The following is a 22,661-nucleotide window of genomic DNA, read 5'->3' on the forward strand; positions in this document are numbered from 1 at the left end:
GATGGCGTCCTGTTCTCTGTGCAGCTGAGTTTTGCTGTGTGTTAAGGCCACCGTGTATTATTTTAGGCAGAGTGTTGTAAGATCTGGAGAGAAAACCAACCGGTTTCTCTGCAGGTTAACATGCTGCTTTTCCCAGCAGAAATAACATTGCCATTTCTCACCCCATGTCTTTGAAAACGTTTATCTTAAGAAGGGATTAGCAGCTGGTGATGAGTTAGAATTGGTAGTGGGACTTGAACTGATTACATTAAGAAGTGATTTCAGATTTTTCAACAAATTATTACTGTTACTTTGTGTAAAAAATTCGATGCTATGACTTCACTTTGCTTCTATTCAGCTTTGAAAAGATGCATTCAATTCAAATTCTTGTCTCTCCTGCGCTTTTGCTTTTCCTTTTCATCATTCAGTCTGCATCTCCCTACCCCTTTCTCCTTTATGATCAAGAAAACTGTACACATTCTTTTGTGTACAGTTGCAGTCTCTTATCCCAGTTCACTTCTCTATTAAATACAGATCGACAAACAGCCAGCAAAAGGCACCAAATTTCGGACCAAGTGCTTCCCCGTACGGACTGAAGATTACAAACTGGCCCACAGCAGCAGGCAAAAGCAACAATACTGAGACCTGAGATAGTCCCTTGCCTTTTACACAACATAGGATCTTTACAAAGGGAAAGAAGGGAAAAATTTGAAGAGGAATTCTCATTGCACTTTCTTCCTCTTGAGGGGTAACAGTTTGCTGGCACAGTGTTAGCCAACTCTGGTTCTATGGTAAGAATAGTTGACCTGAATCCGTTTTCAACTGCTCACGTTTTGTGCATCTGTGCATGTTTAAAATGGAGAAAGGTGTATCCGGAGAGGACACTGGAACTGAACAAAAAAGAATAAAAATGGATAAGTGAAGTAGAAAGGAGGGGAGTGAAGCAGAGCAGAAGAGGATAAAGAAAAGCAGTGGGGATAAAACCTATAGTGAAGGAGAGGGAAGTAGATGTGTTCGAACTGAATATATCGGCCAGAACTCTACCACCTTGCCTGCTATGGAATCAGCGCAGATGAGATCTGACAACTGAAATCTCTGTTGATCTCGGGCGGGAATTTCCATTCTTGCCCAAGCGAGGCTGCAACATCCCACTGAGCTTCTCAAAACTGAAGTAATTATTGCACCCATCCCATGCTGCAGAGTTTTCATATACGAAGCTGTGATAACCAAAATAACATTAGTAATTTAATGATTTTCATATGCTGAAAGAAGAGACTATGGTTTGCAGTATTTGTATTACAAGACACTTCAAAGTCAACAATTTAGTCATGCATGCAGTCACAACAGATGGTACCATAGTGTGGTACTCGATATCGTGGTAACACTGCATCACTACCCTGGCATTCTCTTGAATTTGAAGGTGAGCAGCATTGATGAGGCACAGAATGGATTCATGCAGTGGGCTGAATCTTCTGATATGAGGAGTGACAAATGACTTGAATCAGAGACACCTCAGCACTCAGAAAAAGTCCTGTGAAAGCACATGTGCGGTACTGACATGGGAAATTTAAACTTCCAATTGCTATCCTTGCTATTCCAATTGTACGATTCTCCATGGCAGTGACATCAGATGACCAGAAGTGAGATCAGATGGCCAGAGTGGGATCAGCTGAGTCCATGAAGAGATCAGCCATGATCTTATTGAAAGGTGGAGCAGGCTTGAGGGGCCAGCTGGCCTACTCCTGCTCCTAGTTCTTATGTTCTTAGAAACACTGACACCTGGGCTGTTTGCCCTATACTTACCGTGGCTTAAAAAATTACAAAGGCCCAGATTTTCACCACAGCGGAGCCTCTCGTTATGGTAAAAATCCCAGAAATGGGTCAAGTGTCAGAGTCCAGCCCCTGAACCCAGAATTTCCAATTTTCATGGAGGTGACACTAGAATCAGACTGGGGTTTGTACATGTGAGAATTGAGGAGGAAGCTGACTCTTCAATTCACCAGCTGCCTCCACTAACCTCATATTTCTGCACGAAGCCTGGAGTGTGTAAAGTAGATCAGATAAAGTTTTCTTTGCATTTCCAATGGACAGCCAAGAACTTCTTGGAGAGATGAGGCACCCTCGTGAGGTTAGGCTTAAATTTTCATTTAATGCTGCAAAAGTGCCAGGACCTTAAGTCACACTGCCTTCTCATGATGTAAGGCAGTGGAATGGTGGGGTTACTGATCTGCAGTATGACTGGTGATGAGGAGTGAACTGGCTTTCCTTTATTCAGCCCCCTCAGTTGGCCACAATTTTAATAAAGGTTTCTTAAAATTTCTTTTCCCCATGGATGACTTTTCTAATCAGAATGTATTTTACTTTTAAATAAGGGGCCAATCAAACTGTGTTTTCTTGAGTCAAAAAAAAGAGAGCCCAGGAAGAGCTGGAGGACAGAGGCCAGATGAAGGTGAGGGCTTGTACGGGCAGGAGGTCCAGGGAGGCCCACACTGCTTCCCTTTCACATAGAAGTTGCTAGCACTGCTGCCTCACAGCGCCGGGGTTCAGGTTCAATTCCACCCTTGGGTGATTTGGTATTTGCATGAGTTTCCTGCACGTGCTCCGATTTCCTCCCACAGTCCAAAGACGTGCATTTTAAGTGGACTGGTCGTGCTAAATTAACCCTTAGTGTCAGGGGGATTAGCAGAGTAAATACATGACGTTACAGGGATAGGGCCTTGGCAGGATTGTTGTAGGTACAGGATGCATGGGACGAATGGTTTCCTTCTGCCCTGTAGTGATTCTATGATTTTATGACTAGGATCATCATGTTGTCTGACAGTTCTACAACACCCTGTGACGCTGTGACCAAGCGAGGAAGTCCACCACAAGAACATCACATCAGGGTGCTGGGACTGGGAATTCCTTGTGCCTGTTAATGCAGGGGGGCAATGGCAACTCACAGTGAAGAAAGTCCTGATGATCCTCAGCGTTTGCTTATATCCGACTCCTGAGTGTCTGCTGACTCCTGGCTCATGTGTAAGTAAGGATTGGGCCTGCATCCCTTTGTCCTGTAGCTTTAGAGGGGGATAGGCTGGAGTTCACTGAATAATGCCAGAGTCCTTCCAGGATATATGTCATTTATCAGTCTAAGTAGACCTTATCACTCCTCTTCCAATGACGGCCTGTGAGAAAAGCTGTGTCCAGATGTGGTGAGGACCAATCCCAGAGGGAGGAGGTCAAAGAATGTGAGGCCATTCGACAAGAGGTTTCAATAAGGTGAGTTGTGCTTTTGTGACAATTTATTTTGACACCCAACTAACAGTGCCTAACTTCACCTGTGCCCACTTTGTGCCCCTAAATCTCCATCTTGTGGGCCCTCCCACTATTTCCAGTTATACTCTCAGGATACTCATCAGAAGTGGAGGCAGCCTGCTGCTTTCCTCACCCTGTTGCCTGAGGTGCCCTTGATGACATTTTCTGAGGGCCTGGACCTGGAGGATCCAGCTGACTTTTGGGTTGCAAAAATGTTGACTCGTCATCCTGTTCTGCCTGCTGCCCCAGAGAAGTGCCAGTAACAGGAAGTGGTGGGGGATTCAGAAGGGCTGGTCACTTCCATGGTCTGCGACTACCCGATCCCTGGGATTTTCCTGTCTCTAACTGATGTACTCACCAGAAAGTGACCCAGAAATCTACTTGCGAAGTTTGCCCACTGAGGTGCTTGTCTCTGCCATGGTGGATGGTGTAAGTGACATTTGTGACACTTCACTGCTTGTTCTCCTGACAGAGCTCTCTGAGCTGCTGTTGCATATAGAAGCGGGGGTGCTCAGCTCATGAGTGGACAAAGCTCATCCGTCAATGTTCCTGCAAGGCCAGGGACATGGTCTTTTTCATCGAGGGTATCATCCCATTGCGACACTAACTTGTGGGGGGCACAGCAAACAACGACAATGCGTGAGATCCTCTGGGGACTGGATTGAAGGATTCCGCTGATCCTGCCAAAGCAGTGAAAGTGTATCATTGGGAGGCCAGTGCAATGCTCAATCACACACTGGGTGGCCTCATTGTAGTGGAACTCTACCTTGGTCTCAGGCCTCTGCATCAGTTGACTGGTGATAGCTTTCTTTTGTCAGTGTATTTTCTAGTGCTTTTAAAAAGCAGGTGCTCTGTAAACAGTTCAATATGTTTTTGGTTAGCTGATGAAGTTATGTGTGTGTCTCACTCAGTCACAACTTCCTGTCATTATGTTATCCGTAAGAAGTCTCACAACACCAGGTTAAAGTCCAGCAGGTTTATTTGGCAGCAAATGCCACTAGCTTTCGGGGCTTTTCCCCTTTCCCCCAGCTCCACTTTGTGCTCTCCTCCACTCGCTTTTTTTTACCTCTCAAGAAAACCTGGTTTGATTCGCTCATTATTAAAAAGTAAAATACATTCTGATTAGAAGAGGCACCTATGGGGGAAAAGCCCCAAAAGCTAGTGGTGTTTGCTACCAAATAAACCCATTGGACTTCAACCTGGTGTTGTGAGACTTCTTACTGTGTTTATCCCAGTCCAATGCCGGCATCTCTACATCATGATATCTGCCAGGGCAATTTTCCTCACTGAGTGTTGCACCTAGATGCAAAGAAGAAATGAGTGCTTTGGAATGTGCTTTAGAGGATGTGCATGGCACCCTCTCACACACCAGCAGCTAAAGCCAATCTAAGTGAGCTCAGAGGGAGAGCCACAGGTCATGAGGAAGAGGCTGCAGATTGAGCATTCAAGAATGAGGGGAAGAGGAAGGACAATCAAGTTCTACCCAATGTGGAAGGTATACAGAAGAGGACTTCACACCTCAATGTGATGAAAAACCAATGCTGAAGGCGACTCAGGTTGAACTGTGACATTGTGGCAGACATTTGCTGCATGGTTCAGCAGCAACTAGAGTCTCAGTCCATGGACCTCATGTCCTGTCAATTGCTTTGAAGAAAACTGCCACACTGAATGTCTATGTCTATGCCTCGCGCTTATTTCAGGGCTCAGCAGGAGGCTGGCTGGTGCCTCCCAGTCAGCTGCACACAGTTATACTAAGGAAATAAATAATGCTCTGTTTGCTCATGTGAAGAGTATATTAGTTTCCCCCTGGCCCATATTAGTGTAGGTTTCACTCATACCATTCATGTCTCTCACTATTACAGTATCACCATTACAATGCCTGTCTCTCTCCCTATTACAATATCATTATTACACTGCCTGTCCTTCTCTATTACAGTATCACCATTACACTGCTTGTCTCTTTTTATTAGAATATCACAATCACACTGTCTGTCTCTCTGTTATAGTCTTACCATTACACAGCCTGTCTGTCTGTGCTACAATATGACCATTACACAGCCTGTCTGTCTGTGCTACAATATGACCATTACACAGCCTGTCTGCCCATGCTACAGTATCATCATTACACAGCCTGTCTCTCTCAGTTACAGTATCACCATTACACTGCCTGTCTCTCCCTGTTCCAGTATCACCATTACATTGTCTGTCTCTTCACGTTAAAATATCATCATTACATTGCCTGTCTCTATGTTACAGTATCACCATTACACCACCTAACTCTCCCTGTTATAGCATCAAATTAGGCTGCCTGTCTCTCTGTTACAGAAACACCATTAAACTGCCTGTCTCTCCCTGTTACAGCATCACCATTACACTTCCTGTCTCTCTCTCTTACAGAATCAGCATTACAATGCCTGTCTCTCTCTCTCTCTCTCTGTTACAGTATCACCATTACACTGTTTGTCTCTCCCTCTTACACAACTCCTGTCTCTGCTGTTCAGTGTTGGGGCTGTTTTGCTTTCATTAAGGGAAGATGCTGGTTCACTCAGTAACCCAGTAAGATAGATTTGGCCCAGATAGAGGTAGACGGGGAAATGCATTGGTTGGTGTGAAACGGACTTTCAAAATGCCTTTCACCAGATGCCTCATGGGACAGTGATGGAGATGAGAGAACGTGGGGTCAATGAGAAGGTCAGTAAATTAGATTAAAAACTGGCTAGATTGGAGAAAGCAGAGTGCAGGGTTTGAAGGATATTGTCTCACATGTTTAGACACAGGTGTTCTGTGTTGCGACTGCTCGGATTAAACAGGGTGGATTCAGAATGTTCCCAATGGTGCGGGAGTCCAGAACTAGGGGTCATAGAGTGGGGATAAGGGGCAACCCTTTTAGGACTGAGGTGAGGAAAATTTCTTCACCCAGAGGGTGGTGAATGTATGGAATTCACTATCACAGAAAATAGTTGAGGCCAAAACATTGTGTGATTTCAAGAAGAAATTAGATATAGCTCTTGGGGCTAAAGGGGCCAAGGGATATGGGGGGAAGACAGGATCAGGATATTGAATTCTAAGATTAGCCATGATAAAAATGAATGGTGGAGTAGGCTCGAAGAGCTGAATGACCCACTCCTGCCTCTATTTTTTATATTTTTCTATGATGTTGGCAAGTGCGAGGTGGTCCACTTTGGTAGGAATAATGGTAGGGAGGACTATTACTTACGTGGCGAAAAACTGCAGCAGGCGACGGTGCAGAGGGACCTCGGGGTCCTTGTGCACGAGTCGCAAAAACCCAGCCTGCAGGTGCAGCAGGTGGTCGGGAAGGTGAATGGGATGCTGGCCTTCATAGCGAGGGGGATTGAATATAAAAGTAGGGAGGTCTTGCTGCGGCTGTATAGGGCATTGGTGAGGCCGCAGCTGGAGTACTGTGTGCAGTTTTGGGCGCCGCACTTACGCAAGGATATTTTGGCCTTGGAGGGAGTGCAGAGGAGGTTTACTAGGCTGATACCGGAGTTGAGGGGGTTGAACTATGAGGAGAGGCTGAATAAACTAGGCTTGTACTCGTTAGAGTTTAGAAGGATGAGGGGAGATCTCATTGAGACATATAAGATGATGAATGGGATGGATAGGATAGAGGTGGAGAGACTCTTCCCGCTCAGAAAGGACAGTAGGACTAGGGGGCACAGCCTCAAGATAAAGGGGGGGCGGTTTAGAATGGAGTTGAGGAGGAACTTCTTCACTCAAAGGGTGGTGAATCTCTGGAATTCTCTGCCCGTTGAAGTGGTGGAGGCTGCCTCGCCAAATATTTTTAAGACACGGGTTGATGGGTTTTTGATAAGCGAGGGGATTAAGGGTTATGGGGAGAGGGCGGGAACGTGGAACTGAGCCACGACAGATCAGCCATGATCTTATTGAATGGCGGGGCAGGCTCGAAGGGCTAGATGGCCTACTCCTGCTCCTATTTCTTATGTTCTTATATGTTTAAAGGGTGGGCTTCGTCACACAGAGAGTGGTGAGAGTGTGGAATGAGCTGCCAGATGAAGTGATGAATGCAGGTTCACTTTTAACATTTAAGAAAAACTTAGACAGGTACATGGATGAGAGGGATGTGGAGGGACATGGTCCAGGTGCAGGTCAGTGGGACCAGGCAGAAAAATGGTTCTGCACAGCCAAGAAGGGCCAAAAGGCCTGTTTCTGTGTTGTAATATGCTATGGTTCTATATGGTATCTTGTGCATAACGTTTAGACAACTTGTCACGACAATTCATCGAAAGAACTCGTGCCACATCCTTAATGTTCTGGGTTAAAAACTAGGCGCTGGATGCGTAAGTCATGGCTTAGATATACCTCAGCAAACCGCACAAACCACATCCTGCATCACTGGAAATGACAATGCAGCCACTGTCGTGGCAACAGCACATGGCCTACACTAGCTACATGGCTTACTATTCTGTGCTGCGTCCACCAAGGACAAAGTTCAGCGCTACAGGGCAAATGAACATTTAGCACTGAGCATTCATGCTGCAGATGCACTGAAAGAAACTGAAGGAGCATCCTAATTTCTCTTGGTGAAGACGTGTTGAAGTGCAGTTCAACACATTGCTTTCAATATACTCTGCTCAGTAAAGTGACAGTGCAAGGTCCACATTACTACCATTTGCCAAAACAATCTCAATATCTCCCTTACTCATGCTATTGGAGGTTTACTATCTGTAACATCCAGCAGCTCTGGCAGCTTCATGATGATGTGGAGATGCCAGCGTTTGACTGGAGTATACACAGTAAGAAGTCTCACAACACCAGGTTAAAGTCCAATTTTGTAGCAAATGCCACTAGCTTTCAGAGTGCTTGCTGCTCCTTCATCAGGTGAGTGGGAGTTCTATTCACAAACAAGGCGTATAAAGATACAAACTCAATTTACAAAATAATGGTTGGAATGCAAGTCTTTACAGGTGATCAAGTCTTAAAGATACAGACAATGTGAGTGGAGAGAACGTTAAGCACAGATTAAAGGAATGTGTATTGTCTCCAGCCAGGACAGTTAGTGAGATTTTGCAAACCCAGGCAAGATGGTGTGACATGAACCCAAGATCCCGTTTGAGGCCGGCCTCATGTGCGCAGAATTTGGCTATCAGTCTCCGCTCAGTGACTCCGCACTGTTGAGTGTCGTGAAGGCTGCCTTGGAGAACGCTTATCTGAAGATCAGAGGCCAAATGCCCGTGACCGCCAGCGGGTGTTTGTTGAGCGGTGTTCATTCATCCGTTGTTGTAGGGTCTGCACGGTCTCCCCAGTGTACCATGCCTCGGGACATCCTTTCCTGCAGCGTTTCAGGTAGATAACATTGGTCGAATTCCAAGAGTATGTACCACATACCTGTTGGACAGTGTTCTCACGTGAGATGATTGCATCCATGTCGATGATCCAGCACACCTTGCAGAGGTTGCTGTTGGTAGGGTTCTGTGGTGTTGTGGTCACTGTTCTCCTGAAGGTTGGGTAGTTTGCTGCAGACAACGGTCTGTTTAATATTGTGCGGTTGTTTGAAGGCAAGAGGGGGTGTGGGGATGACCTTGGCGAGATGTGCGTCTTCATCAATGACATGTTGAAGGCTCCGGAGAAGATGTTGTAATCTGTAACCCCCACGACTTGCCTGGGCTTGCAAAATCTCACTAACTGTCCTGTCTGAAGACAATACACATCTCTTTAACGTGTGCTTAATGCTCTCTCCACTCATATTGTCTGTATCCTTAAGACTTGATTAGCTGTAAAGACTCGAATTACAACTATTATTTTGTAAATTGAGTTTGTGTCTTTACATGCCCTGTTTGTGAACAGAACTCCCAATCACTGATGAAGGAGCTGTGAGCGTTCTGAAAGTTAGTGGCTTTTGCTACCAAATAAACCTGTTGGGCTTTAACCTGGTGTCATGAGACTTCTTATCTTCGTGATCTCCATGGTTATTTGCTCCATGAGGTACATGGGCCTCAAACGATTTTTCTCACCCACAGTATGGGCCATATCTCTGGCATTCTCCTTTGTTCTGCGACTACAATATGAATTTAGGTCACTCTTATATATGGTGCATGCAGAGATAATGTTCTTCAATGTGTTACACATCACATTGCATGTTCAAATCGCTTTCATCACAGCTTAATGAGCTGCTTACACAAGCCTCCGTTTCAGTGTTGAGGATTGTGTTTGCCATGTCTCACATTTTACCTGTAGCAAGTGACTCTTCCCTTTGACCTTTATGCCCATGAATCAAGCTACCTATCTTGTCAGAATGCAAAAGATCAGTTGATCTTTTGTAGCACTGATTCCATGATCTTTAGTGGCTGCCAGTGCCACTGCCACAATTTGCACCTATCCTCCTTGCTTATGGTAGGTGGCTTTTGACAACCAGTTGGGTAAATGATGTGCCTTTGCCTTTGGATTTCCTTGACCAGGATCTCCATATCCCAGTTGGAAAGATGTGGGCAGCAGGTCCCAACCCTTTAAATGCACCTGATCTATGCAACACTCTATGAGTTAATAAGTTAATTAATAAAGATGTAAGGCAAGAAAGGTCATGAGCAACACAAAATATGTTGCCATAATTCACTTATGTGAGCTTACGTGCACAAATCATCCACATCATCTCAACTATGAGTACAGTTAATGGTGTAGTTGAGAGAAGGGCTCTGCACATATGCTTGGTGCCATATATGTGTGGATGCCACTCCAAAGTACATGTTGTGCTCCAGGTTAACTAACAGTCCTACTTGCTTACTGCATCTTATACAGACAGGTACGCCATTACACTGCAAATTTGATGGACTTGCAGAGTCCACAGTGTAAGCGTATCCAGAGAGACAAATGATAATAGGCAAGTGGACGGGATTACGTGCAGAGCAATTTTCTTTCATACACCGAGTCAAGTCAGCTTACTAAATCTTATTCACACCAAGTAATGGTGACAAGAGAATGACTAGTCCACGGTCTTGGGAATACACTTAGTAGTTTAGTTTAAAAGTATCTATGACAACTCTCCCATTGGTGTGAATTAGGACAGGTCTCGCAAGGCATGTACCTGTCAAGCAGAATGTGTCAGAGGAGTTCAGGTGAGTGCATTGCTCAGGGGGGTGAGGGTCATTCCTGGCCACTGTTCCTTGGCACTGCCCTCTAGCATTTTGTCCCACCCGAGAAAGATACATTTAAGTTCTTACTTTGATATGCAAAGTCAGCATCAAGCCTGTTGATTTCAGAGCTTAACTTTTGAACAAATATACATAGTCATTATTCACTTGCGATTTCAAGGTTATTTCGGGCAGAAATTGGCTGTATGCTACTTTGGAAGACCGTGCTGTAGAAATGAAGTGGCCCACTCTATTTCAAGATAAGGAACAATACCTCCCAAAGAGCTTTGATTCCCTGTTCCCAAAAGCCAAACTGTACAGTGACAAAACAAAATGGATGCTAGGGATAGTGGGCGGAACTTTCCAGTCTCCCTCGCCCCAAAACCGGAAAATGGCATCTGAGGTCAATGGATCTTTCCATGGTCCATCCCTCGTTGGCTCTGATTCCTGTGGCGGATGGGACAGTAAAATTTGCTTCAGTATTTGCGTGCCCACGCAATGGGCTGAATTTTACTGTGGCCCCCCCGTCCTCCTGGCCAAAATGTTGGGAAAGCCATGATCCCAACAGCCTTAGAGCAATTTAGTGTTGGGGGCTGCATTAATTGCTTTAAGAAAGATTTCCACCCATCTCTTGAGATGAAGGCCTGCCTAAGAGAACTTCCAGTCAATTGAATGGTTAGCAACACTCTAGCCTTGGCCATGCCAGACAGACATGGTGGACACTACTCAGACCACTGGTGGTCACTACTCAGATCACAGGTACAAAGAACAAAGAAAATTACAGCACAGGAACAAGCCCTTTGGCCCTCCAAGCCTGCACCGATCATGTTCCCGACTTAACTAAAACCCCCTACCCTTCTGGGGACCATATCCCTCTATTCCCATCTCATTCATGTACTTATCAAGACGCCCCTAAAAGTCACTACCGTATCCGCTTCCACTACCTCCCCTGGCAACGAGTTCCAGGCACACATCACTCTCTGTGTAAAAAAAATCTGCCTCGTACATCTCCTTTAAACCTTGCCCCTTGCACCTTAAACCTATGCCCCCTAGTAATTAACTCTTCCACTCTGTCCATGCCTCTCATAATCCTATAGACTTCTATCAGATCTTCCCTCAACCTTCGTCGCTCCAGTGAGAACAAGCCAAGTTTCTCCAACCTCTCCTCATAGCTAATCCTGGTAAATCTTTTCTGTACCGTCTTCAAAGCCTCCACATTCTTCTGGCAGAGTGGCGACCAGAATTGAACACTATATTCCAAGTGCGGCCCGACTAAGGTTCTATAAAGCTGCAACATGACGTGCCAATTTTTAAATTCAATACCCCGGTCGATGAAGGCAAGCGTGTCGTATGCCTTCTTGACTACCTTTTCCACCTGTCACTTTCAGTGACCTCTGTACCTGTACACCCAGATCCCTTTGCCTATCAATTCTTCTAAGGGTTCAGCCATTTACTGTATATTTCCTATCCGTATTAAACCTTCCAAAATGCATTACCTCACACTTGCCCGGATTAAACTCCGTCTGCCACCTCCCCACCCAAGTCTCCAACTGATCTATATCCTTCTGTATCCTCTGATGGTCCTCATGCTATCTGCAAATCCACCAACCTTTGTGTCATCTGCAAACTTACTAATCAACCCAGTTACATTTTCCTCAAATGATTTATATATTACAAACAGCAAAAGTCCCTGATTCCTGAGGAACACCACTTGTTATGGCCCTCCATTCAGAAATGCACCCTTCCACTGCTATCCTCTGTTTTCTTTGATGGAGCCAGTTTTGTATCCACCTTGCCAGCTCACCTCTGATCCCATGCAACTTCACCTTCTGCACCGATCTCCCATGAGGGACCTTATCAAAGGCCTTACTGAAGTCCATGTAGACAATATCCACTGCCCTACCCTCATTAATCATTTTTGTCACTTCCTCGAAAAACTCGATCAAGTTTGTGAGACATGAACTCCCCTTCACAAAATCATGTTGCCTCTCATTAATACCTAGTCCCACCATGCCACGGATCTCAGGTAATTTTTGCAAAGAAGGCTTCCCCTCCCCATCTGCCTGCTGCACCACCCCCTGCCCCTCCCTGCCACCAGCTTGCCTACTTGCCTGACAGCAGCCAATGCAGCCAAAGCTGCCAAGCTTTCTGCAATGGCAAGGGTCTTTCCCACCCACTGCCGCAGATAAAAATACCAGCAGCAATAGAATAAGTCCCTTACAAGACCATTGATTGGCCGCTTAAGGGCCTCAATAGGCCTGAGGTTAAGAGGTTTAACCAATGCCTCCTCCACATCCCACCCCTGTAAAATGTCAGACAGGTTCAGGGTTGGTGGGTAGGTGATGCTGGATTTACAAGCCACCTTCAAAGCCACATGTGGGGAGTGTGAAATCAAGCTCATTGATTTACTCTGCATGTTAATAACATTGCAAATTTAATATTGTTAGCCAGGAGCAATTTTCCTCCAAAAGAGTAATGTTTTAAAAGTAGAAATGTCCAACTGCCAGATATATTTGTTTGGATGTTGCTTCGGATCCCTGAACATTTTCCATTGTGTAAACGGTAAAGTTTGTACACAGAGAACCAAATATTATTTTCAACTCCTTCCACTAAAAGCAGTTTCACAGCATAAATGCAAACTAAGGTTGGATTTCTGCCCCTTTTAGCTGGTGGAATCTCCTGTGCGGGCACTGGATACCCCAGCGATGGGTTCCCCAGAACCAGGACAGGCAAGGCACGCAAGACTCTGCAGATGTTGGCAGGACTGGAAGATCCCACAGGAAGACAATGGCGAACACCCTCTACCACCAGAAAACATTTCACAGAGGGCAGGAATATTCCACCTAAGTGTTACGATTCAGTAGCACAAAGCAAGCACTGCTATTTACTGTGGTCACATAATTTGCATATGATTATCATGTATGAAAAACTGAGTTTCCCCTCACGCACGTGATGAGTCATGCATATCCCTCAAATAAAAAACATCAAGATTTATTGAGTTCTGACAAGATGTGCTCAAAAATATCATTCATAAAATTCCAGCATCAGTGCTCCTCAATTATTGCTTTATTGGGCCAGATTCGCTGGCCTTGCCCGCAGCTGGGATTCTCTGGTCCTGCTGTAGCGAATGAAGATTTGGCAGAGCGCCAAATTCTCCATTCTCACTGGCAGCGATGATGGGGCATGAAGGGCCAGAGAATTCTGGCCATCATATTTTGAATCCCTGTTATTTCAGCTAGTGCAGAAATTTATTTATATTATTACACCAAGGGTAGGTTATTCAACTCAAACAGAGAATCATTCATCCCTGTAGATCATCTTACAAGGGTGTTATTGTTATTGTAAAGGTGGTGCACTGGAGCGAGGTACACCTAAAGCTGATCAAAGCAGTTTGAATATCAGCTTGATCAGACAGGTTTCTCACTGCAGGAATTAATTCCAAATATTTATCATTGCAGCCTTGGGGCACTTTGAAGCAAAACATGACCACCTTGAATTGCAGCATTTTGCAAACCTGAACATATCACACAAATAATGTCAGCTAAAATGTATAGTTCAGTCAATAATCTTTTACATTTGACAATTAATAGATTTTAATAAGAATAAATAATGGCCCACCATCTATGATTAAAATAATAGATGTCATTCATCATTACAAACTGCAAATTAAAAGGAATGCAGATGAATGGTTACACATGAAAATCTGAAAGTTGCTTTCCAAGATCTAATGATGTACCTTTACTTTTGCAAAAATGTAATCTTATTGTCTGACTCACCAGTCCAAAGCACTAATCAGTATGACATCCTATACTTGCTTGGTACTCACAAACAAGCCAAAAAAGTGATGGCTTGTCCATTTCAGTATAATTACAAGATAAATCCTAATTACAGTGATGATATTGTGCCTTTAAGAAATGTATTTTCTTAAAATGTTGAAATGCAGGCCATTGTTGTTTCCTTTGCTGCTTCAATACAGCTTTAACAATTTACGCACTGTATCACCAAACTACTTAATCATTCTAATCACATAGTTTAGTCTAAAGAACATCATTTTTATAGCTCTGGTTTTAACAATAAGTTAATTAACCTATCACTTGAGACTGTTTGTTAAACTATCTGAATGATGTAGTGCTGTATAAGCACCCTTATCCTGTTGTAGCCTTCACAACAGGTTAATCGTTAGATGTGACCAAGAGATTGAAATAATTCATAAAATTTGAACATGACGTTCCTGAGTTTGTGCCAGAATTGCTACCTGGTTGAAACACTGTTGAGAATGCTTACCGCCATGTGGCAGGAGCTTGTTCCACAGATGAGAGCAAATCTTGATGAAATTGGCATGCTCTCACAAGGCAAGTTGGAACCTTTTACATCAGCCCCAATTACACCTATGGAGGAAACAAACACCTTTCTTGAGAAACAGATAAATCATCCAAATTAATTATCCAAACCTGCTAAGCTCACTCTGGGTAACTCTTGTTATTTATTCCTTTACCAATCCTCCAGAGTTACGTACAGAAGAACTGTATGGCATTTTACCACAAACATAAGCAGTGAACGCTACTGTCAATAGTGTCAGGTAATTTGTGTCTGCACAGTGTCAACATTAAAATGGTTTCTCTTTACTGTAGGTAAGATTTTATTTGGGTATCCCAGAATAAGGAATTACACTGAACATTTTGCAACTAATTTGATTTTGAGTTTGAGCTTCTAATGCTTAGGTTCCTAATACAAACACTTTAGTGTCACTATGCAGCATTTGTAATTTTTTCTGCGTCTTGCCATGACCATCACGGTTTTATGGGGTGACAATGGCCCATCCACTGGCTGGAATGTCAGATGCAGCCTGCCTCAGCTGGTCATGGGAGCCCTGATGCAATTAATAAAAAGCAATTAAAAACAAAAATTATTATGGGATATAGTGTTGCTGACTAGACCAGAATTTATTGCCCATCCCTAGGTGCCTTTCAGAAGGTGGTGGTGAGCTGCCTTCTTGAATTGCTGGAGTCCCTGAGGTGTAGGTACACTCACAGTGCTGTTAGGGAGGAAATTACAGGATACTGACGCAGTAGCAGTAAAGGGATGGTGATATATTTCCAAGTCAGGATGCTGAGTGACTCGGTGAGGAAACTCCAGATGGTGTTGATCTCAGGTATTTGCTGCTCTTGTCCTTCTAGATGGTCATGGTCGTGGATTGGAAGATGTTGCTTTGGTAAGTTGCTGCACTGCATCATGTAGATGCTACACCTGGCTGCCACTGTTGGTGGTAGAGGGATTGAATGTTTGTGGGAGGGGAAACAATCAAGCAGGATGTTTTGTCTTGAATGGTATCAAGCTTCTTGAGAATTGTGAAGCTGCACCCATCCAGACAAGTGGAGAGAATTCTACCACACTCCTGACGCGCCTTGTAAATTGTAGACAGGGTTAGGGAGTCAGAAAGTGAGTTACTTGCAGTAGGATTTCCAGCCTTCGGCTAGCTCTGGGAAAGAGGGACAGACAGTCAGATTGGATGATCCCCTTAACTGCCCATGCCTAGATCAGTCAATAGCTACCTGGGCCAGGCCCAAGAACAGGCTCACAAGAAGGACCTCCTCCCTCCTCACCCATCTCTACACCAAAGATTAGGAGTGTGGGGCTGAAGTGCAACCAAAGATTGAGCAGCAGCCCCTTTAAAAAGCCAAAAAGGGGCTGCAACCTCTGGTAATTGATGTAGACATGGAACACAGATTGTTCAAGGCTGAAGGAAACACATGCTACCTGGGAATCTGCAACCGCCTTAACCTTCTACTGCATAGTACTGCTATGTAAAGCACATAGGATTGGGGGTAATGTACTGAGATGGATAGAAAACTGGTTGAGGCAGGAAACTAAAATTAGGAATAAACAGGCATTTTTCCAAATGGCAGCGAATGACTATTGAGGTGCCACAGGGATTAGTGCTGGAATTCCAGCTATTTACTATATACATTAATGAGTTAGATGAGGGAACTAAATGTAATTTCTCCAAATTTCCAGATGGAACAAAGCTGGTTGGGAAGATGAGCTGTGAGGAGGATCCAGAGATTATTCAGTGTGATTTGGACAAGTTGAATGGGTTGATAAATGCATGGGAGATGCAGTATAATTTGGATAAATGTGAGGCTATCAACTTAGCATAAACTGGAAGGGAGGTTACTATCTGAATGGTCATAAATTAGGAGAGGGGAATGTGGAATGAGACCTGGGTATCCTCACACACCAGTCACTGAAGGTAAGCATGCAGGTCCAATAGGCAGTAAAAAAGGTAAATGGTATGTTGGCCTGCATAGGAAGAGGATTCACATACAGAAACTTGATAAAGTTGTGTTGGGCTTTGGTGAGGCCACAACTGGAATAATGTGTGCAGTTTGGCCTCCTTATCTGAGGAAGGATTTTCTTGCTCTAGGGGGAGTGCAGAGAAGGTTTAGCAGACTGATTCTTGGGGTGGCAGGACTGACATACGAGGAGAGATTGAATCAGTTAGGATTGCATTCACTGAAGAATGAGGAGAGATATCATAGAAGCATAAACAAGTCTAACAGGACTGACAGTGTAGATGCAAGAAAGATGTTCCTGATGGTGGGAGTGTCCAAAATCAAGGGGTGACAGTCTGACTGTTTAGGGCAGAGATGAGGAGAAATCTCTTCACACACAGAATGGTCAGCCTGTGGAATTCATTACCACAGAAAGTAGTTGAGGCTAAAACATTGTGGGCGCGGTCTTATAAAAAAAATTCTCAGTGTTGAATGAGCAAAAAATGGGAGAGTTTTGGACCTGTTTATTGGGCAAGTTTGAAAATGCAGTCTTATGGTACTTAGCGCAAAAAAAGTGCCAGGATGCCATTTGTGCCAGCAGCGGTGGGGGATTGCAGCCTGAGCTCGCCAGTGAAACCGGCAGCTGAGCTCTAAGAGCACCACTGCACAGGTGTCCCAATCTCCCAGTGTACTGGAAGATCTTCTGTCACCACCCCCCATAGACATGCTAACCTGTCCCACGGACATCAGGCCAGCCACCTCACCCCGATTACCCCCTGTGCTCTACCTGGCCCCGCCCCAACAGACTGACGGTATAGACTCTGCCCAAGATCTGGAGGGAAAACTGGGCTATTCAGGTGGGCAGCTTCACATTGGTTTTCAGTCTGAACCTGTCGCTTAGAAAAAATGTGATAAGACTCTAAATCTACATAGGCTGTCATCTTTGTCCAAACATCTCAGCAAGGGCAATTCCTAATGGAAAACCCATTGGTCTCAGTAATGCAGTTGGACACATTTTTAAATAGATATAATTGACACTAAAGCTCCCAAGTCTCCATCAGGAGTGTGAAAAATGTCAAAGTAAAATGAAGGAAAATGATTGCTAAAACAAGTTATTAGAATTCACATGCTGTATTGGCATCCTTTCTATAACCTCTGATCAATCCCTAGCAATCCTGAATGTGGATTTCAAATGGGTATTTTTTATTTCTGATACATTGCAGGTTAGAACAGTGGATAATGGTAAATGGTAGCTAAATTCCCACAAATTAATAATTAAATGAAACCTCCAGCCATTTGAGACGTTGTTCAAACTCAGGAAAATGTATCAGAATACAAGATAGGAACATAGAAAATAGGAGTAGTAGGCCATTTGGCCCTTCGAGCCTGGTCCGCCATTCATTCTAATCGTAGCTGATCATCAAATTCAATATCCTGATCTGGCCTTCCCCCATATCCCTTGATCCCTTTAGCCCCAACAGCCATAGAAACATGTTTTCAGCATGTTTTCTTACCATTGTCCATTTCCTGTTCTCGGTTACCTAATTTACTCTAATAATAGGCAGTTAGAGCCAGAAAATTCTGGTCTGTGTTTCACTAAGTTGTAAAATGTTACCGAGGCTACTACATTCTGCGTCCCTCGGATGGTGAAAGGTACCATTCCATAGGCTGAAAGAAACATTCTTCCTGCTATCAAACTATCAATGCAGTGTTATATTCTTTCTTTCAATTATTCCAATGTCAATGAGATATTTGGTGTATTCTGTTTATTTGTAATTTTGCAGAATTCCCTAAGTCCAAAAAAAAATCAATAGTCAGGTAGTTCCCAGTTAAATCAACTAAGAACAGCGATGGGCAATCTGTGGCCCATTTGGGTTCTGAATGTGGTCCATGAAACAGCCTGCTGACCATTGTCCAAACGCAGGGGTGCCACAGTCTGCTCATTTTCATCCGCGTGGCTTTTTTTTTTCCTACCAATATGACTGAAGTAATACGTACGGAAAGCAAGGGTAAATGAACTGAGGTGCACGCTGATTGCACATATCTTTGACTGTGAGGGACATTCACTCTCTCAGCGTCCAATGCTTAAATATTTCTTTTGTTTTTTGCCATTTGAAATTGATGACAGTTCTATTAATATATGAATGATTAAGCATTTTCTATAATTTGTTATGAAGTATTCGGCATGTGTTAAATGTATTCAATCTTATTCATTGGGTCAGGGTGAGTGAAAAAGCCTGATTTCAATCTTGCAGTCCACTGAGATGAAAGAGGGCCATTCATTGACTCAGAACCTGCTTGTGGGCAGGCAGTGTAATGAGGTATGCAGTATTACTGGCAGTGCAATTTCATATATGGCAGATGTGGGAGGATTATCTGTCTTTATGACAAATGGCAGAAGCACAGATGCATGACACACATGGACTCCCCACGATGGGATCGCTAGCTGCCAACCCACTTCTACCATTCCACAGCAAGCGGACCCATCCAATAGAAGCCTCACTGGAAAACCAACTATGCACAAATATATTCTAGCTAAACAAAAACATTACAGCCCAGACCTTTCGCTTGGTTATACTGCTGCCAGATGTGAAATATGGCAGAGCTTACATCGGCCATAGGGTATGTCCTAATTCCAATCATTTGTTTAGAATGTCAGTTACTTAATGTTGATGAGCTTATTGGCCACAAATGGAAAGTCAGGCTGGACGGGGTGCAGAGACCAGCTTCTCAGACTGCTGTAGTGTGCTGGGGTAGGTTGGAAACTTTTTTAAATGGAGTCTAACTCTATGCAATTAATCACTGCTCTGTATTTCTGTCATTCAAGTAGTATTTCAACATGTCAATCCCATGTCGCCATATTGTATGATCACTGCACTCTGTCTCCATTACTTTTCTCCTACTTGACGATTAACTGGCCACAGTTATCTTCCTGCACTTTGCCTAGGTGGTATATGCATAATGCTCGACAATGACACATATATACGTCCTCAGGGAACACTCAATTAATCAAGAATAAGACCCTTCGTGAATTCCTTGCCTTCCTAATCCTACCATGCAAATTCCAAGTTGTGGCATCCCTACTGCCAGCCAGTTTAATATTGTTCAATTTATCCCAGTTAGCAGATTAACCCTGTGACCTTCCTAATGGGTACAACCCTGTAATTACTGGGTAAACTCAATAAGCCATCAGTGCAATATTGCTACATTTTAATTAACAAAAACCGGGAAGTTATTTTACAGTTAGCCATTACTAATGTTAGTAAATATAGTGTTGGATATTTGAACACACCAGATTTTAATTGGCTTTATATCTATTTTTGAACACAAGGGAAAAGAACACTTCCAGACACTATGATATGGGAGCTTGTTAATGCTCCAATGTGTCTTACTATAAAGAAACAAGATAGGCCAGCCCATTCAGCCTATCTCAGAAACATTCCCTCTCTGAATCACCATGAGAGAATAGCACTTAAACACAGGCCCACAATGGCAAATGAAAACTCTAGGTGTTCAAATTGCAGGTGTCATTTTGACTTCTGTTCCCTGCATAGCCTTTACTGCCTTGAAGCAACAGTGGTGCTGGCAGGACAGCAAAAGGCGCACGAAGTTTAAGTTTATTTATTCGAGTCACAAGTAGGCTTACACTAACACTGTAACAAAGTTACTGTGAGAATCCCCTAGTTACCACACTCCTGTTTGGGCACACTGAGGCAGAATTTAGCATAGCAAATGCACCTAAGCAGGATGTCTGTGGGAGGAAACTGGAGCAGCCGGAGGAAACCCACACAGACAAGGGGAGAATGTGCAGAGTCCACACAGTGACCCAAACCAGGAATCAAAACCATGTCCCTTGCACTGTGAGACAGCAGTGCTAATCACTGTGCCATTATGCCACTAGAAGTAAGGGAAATAATTTTCAAGTATATAAAAAGAAATCTGTTGCACTTTTCTTGCATGGTAAACTATTATTAATTCTTCCATTTGCTAATTATTTTTATGGCCTTAAGGATGAATTTGATACACTATAGTCACAGTAATATATAGTTTAAAAAGAAGAATGCGTCTGAAGGCGTAGGGAAAGAAATGGTGGTCATTATTTGAAACATGATGCATGTAAATTAAGCTGATGTTTTTTTTCAGAGAAAGTCCCCTGAAAGAATGTTCTATTCTTTGCAATCCCAGATGGTACTACCAGTCCCGGCAAGCAGTTATCTGTGGTGGTATTCTGTGCTTCTGCATCCTGTCTGAGACATGCACATGGGAAAGGGAGCTCTGTTCCTCAGTTGCACACAGACAGAGGGAGAGTCCCTCAAACAAGTAACACTCTGTGAGTCATGTGTCTCAGGGTGAATCACTCTGGGACTGAAACCAAACCTTAGGCAGTAACCTTGATAATAGGACTTAGGAACAGAAAGAGCAATACAATCCCAAGTGCAGTGGATGGACTTTGTTTCAGATAACATTTTGTCACATCATTTTTAACATTTCATAATTTAAAGTGTTATTTTATGGAACAAAACACAAATGGGAATGAGCTGCAGAATGACAAACACTTCTGCTTCTATAATGAGCTTAGACAGCAACACTCAGATTTCTCAGCATACTGTAAATTAGCAAGTGTTCTGCACCCATAATGCCCTGCTTAATTATTCTATTTAATAAATATTGTATTTTTTGTATTATTGGGATTGTGTGCTGCAACAAGTGAATTTTCTGGATATTGCTCAAGGCTTAAGAGTTATTGATTTAACTGATCAGTAACAGGAAGAGAATATTTTAATGACTAAGATACATTTGTTCATAAGAACACATATAGCAGAAATAGGGAAGTTACAGAGAAATAAAACAATTCCTTTCACTGGGAGATGATAAATGAGAGATAAATAAACCTTGTCTTCTTTAATTAAAGCAAATTACTGCAGATGCTGGAATCTGAAACCAAAACAGAAAATGCTGGAAAATCGCAGCAGATCTGGCAGCATCTGTAAGGAGAGAAAAGCTTTGACAAAGGATCATCTAGACTCAAAACGTCAATGCTTTTCTCTTTTGGTTTCTCTTGTCTTCTTTAACGCCATCAACCGATCTCCAAAATTCTGTATGGTTTGTGCTAAACTTGAACAAGTAGACACTTCCTTTGATATAAAATTCCCATTTTCTTATTTTCTATGTCAAAATCAGCTGAGATGCAGCTTAACAAAAAATACATTATTTGACAAGACACTACTAAAGTTTACTTATTAGTTACAAGCAGGCTTACATTAACATTGCAATGAAGTTACTGTGAAAATCCCTGAGTCGCCACACTCGGGCACCTGTTTGAGTACACTGAGGGAGAATTTACCATGGCCAATGCACCTAACCAGCACATCTTCGTGACTGTGGAAGAAACCAGAGCACCCAGGGGAAACCCATGCAGACAGGGGGAGAACATATAGACTCCACACAGACAGCGACACAAGCTAGGAATCAAACACGGGTGTCAGGCACTGTGAGGCAACAGTGCTAGCCACTGTGCCACCCCACCACTAGCCATGTTTGTGTCACTGTGTCTTCTATTTTCAAACTACTGGCATATGAAGTCTGGGATCAAATGCCTATCTCCATTGCATTATGCAGCTGGGGAAGGTAGTACCTCATGTCTCATGAATGAACTTCTGGAGTCATTTACTAGGGAAAGTAGCTAAGCTGGTATTTTATTGCATTCCTCAATTTTTATCTTCTCCAAATAAGGGAAAATGACATTTTATGACTTGTGGTGGGGGGAGTTACCTGTACCTCAGAGACGGCAGTGAGTGGTGTTGTATACAGTGGGTCTCAAATCCAATCCTTCAGACTAATCGGCAGGAACACTATCCCTGAGCCAGTAGTCACACTATCTGGGGGCAAATACCTTGCTGTTATATAGACCATATTCCGATTTCCATTTACCTGGCTGAATGGAGTTCAAATCCTTTACTGTCTGACTCAGGAGACAAGAAAGCTAATATTGAGCTCAAGGCTTAGTCTG

At 43.5% G+C, this 22,661-nt stretch overlaps 1 protein-coding gene across 2 annotated transcripts in view; it reads right to left on the reverse strand.

Annotated features, from left to right (window-relative positions):
* The window catches only part of fggy (FGGY carbohydrate kinase domain containing), a 247,266-nt gene that overhangs the window by 83,028 nt on the left and 141,577 nt on the right, over nt 1-22,661 (reverse strand). For both annotated transcript variants that reach the window (XM_080195539.1, XM_080195540.1), the window contains exon 8: nt 14,664-14,767. In XM_080195539.1, coding sequence (XP_080051665.1) covers nt 14,664-14,767 — 104 coding nt within the window. The remainder of the gene's footprint in view (nt 1-14,663; nt 14,768-22,661) is intronic.

This window comes from Carcharhinus amblyrhynchos, chromosome 9 (genome assembly GCF_965287045.1).
Source record: "Carcharhinus amblyrhynchos chromosome 9, sCarAmb.v2.hapA, whole genome shotgun sequence".
NCBI lineage: Eukaryota > Metazoa > Chordata > Chondrichthyes > Carcharhiniformes > Carcharhinidae > Carcharhinus > Carcharhinus amblyrhynchos.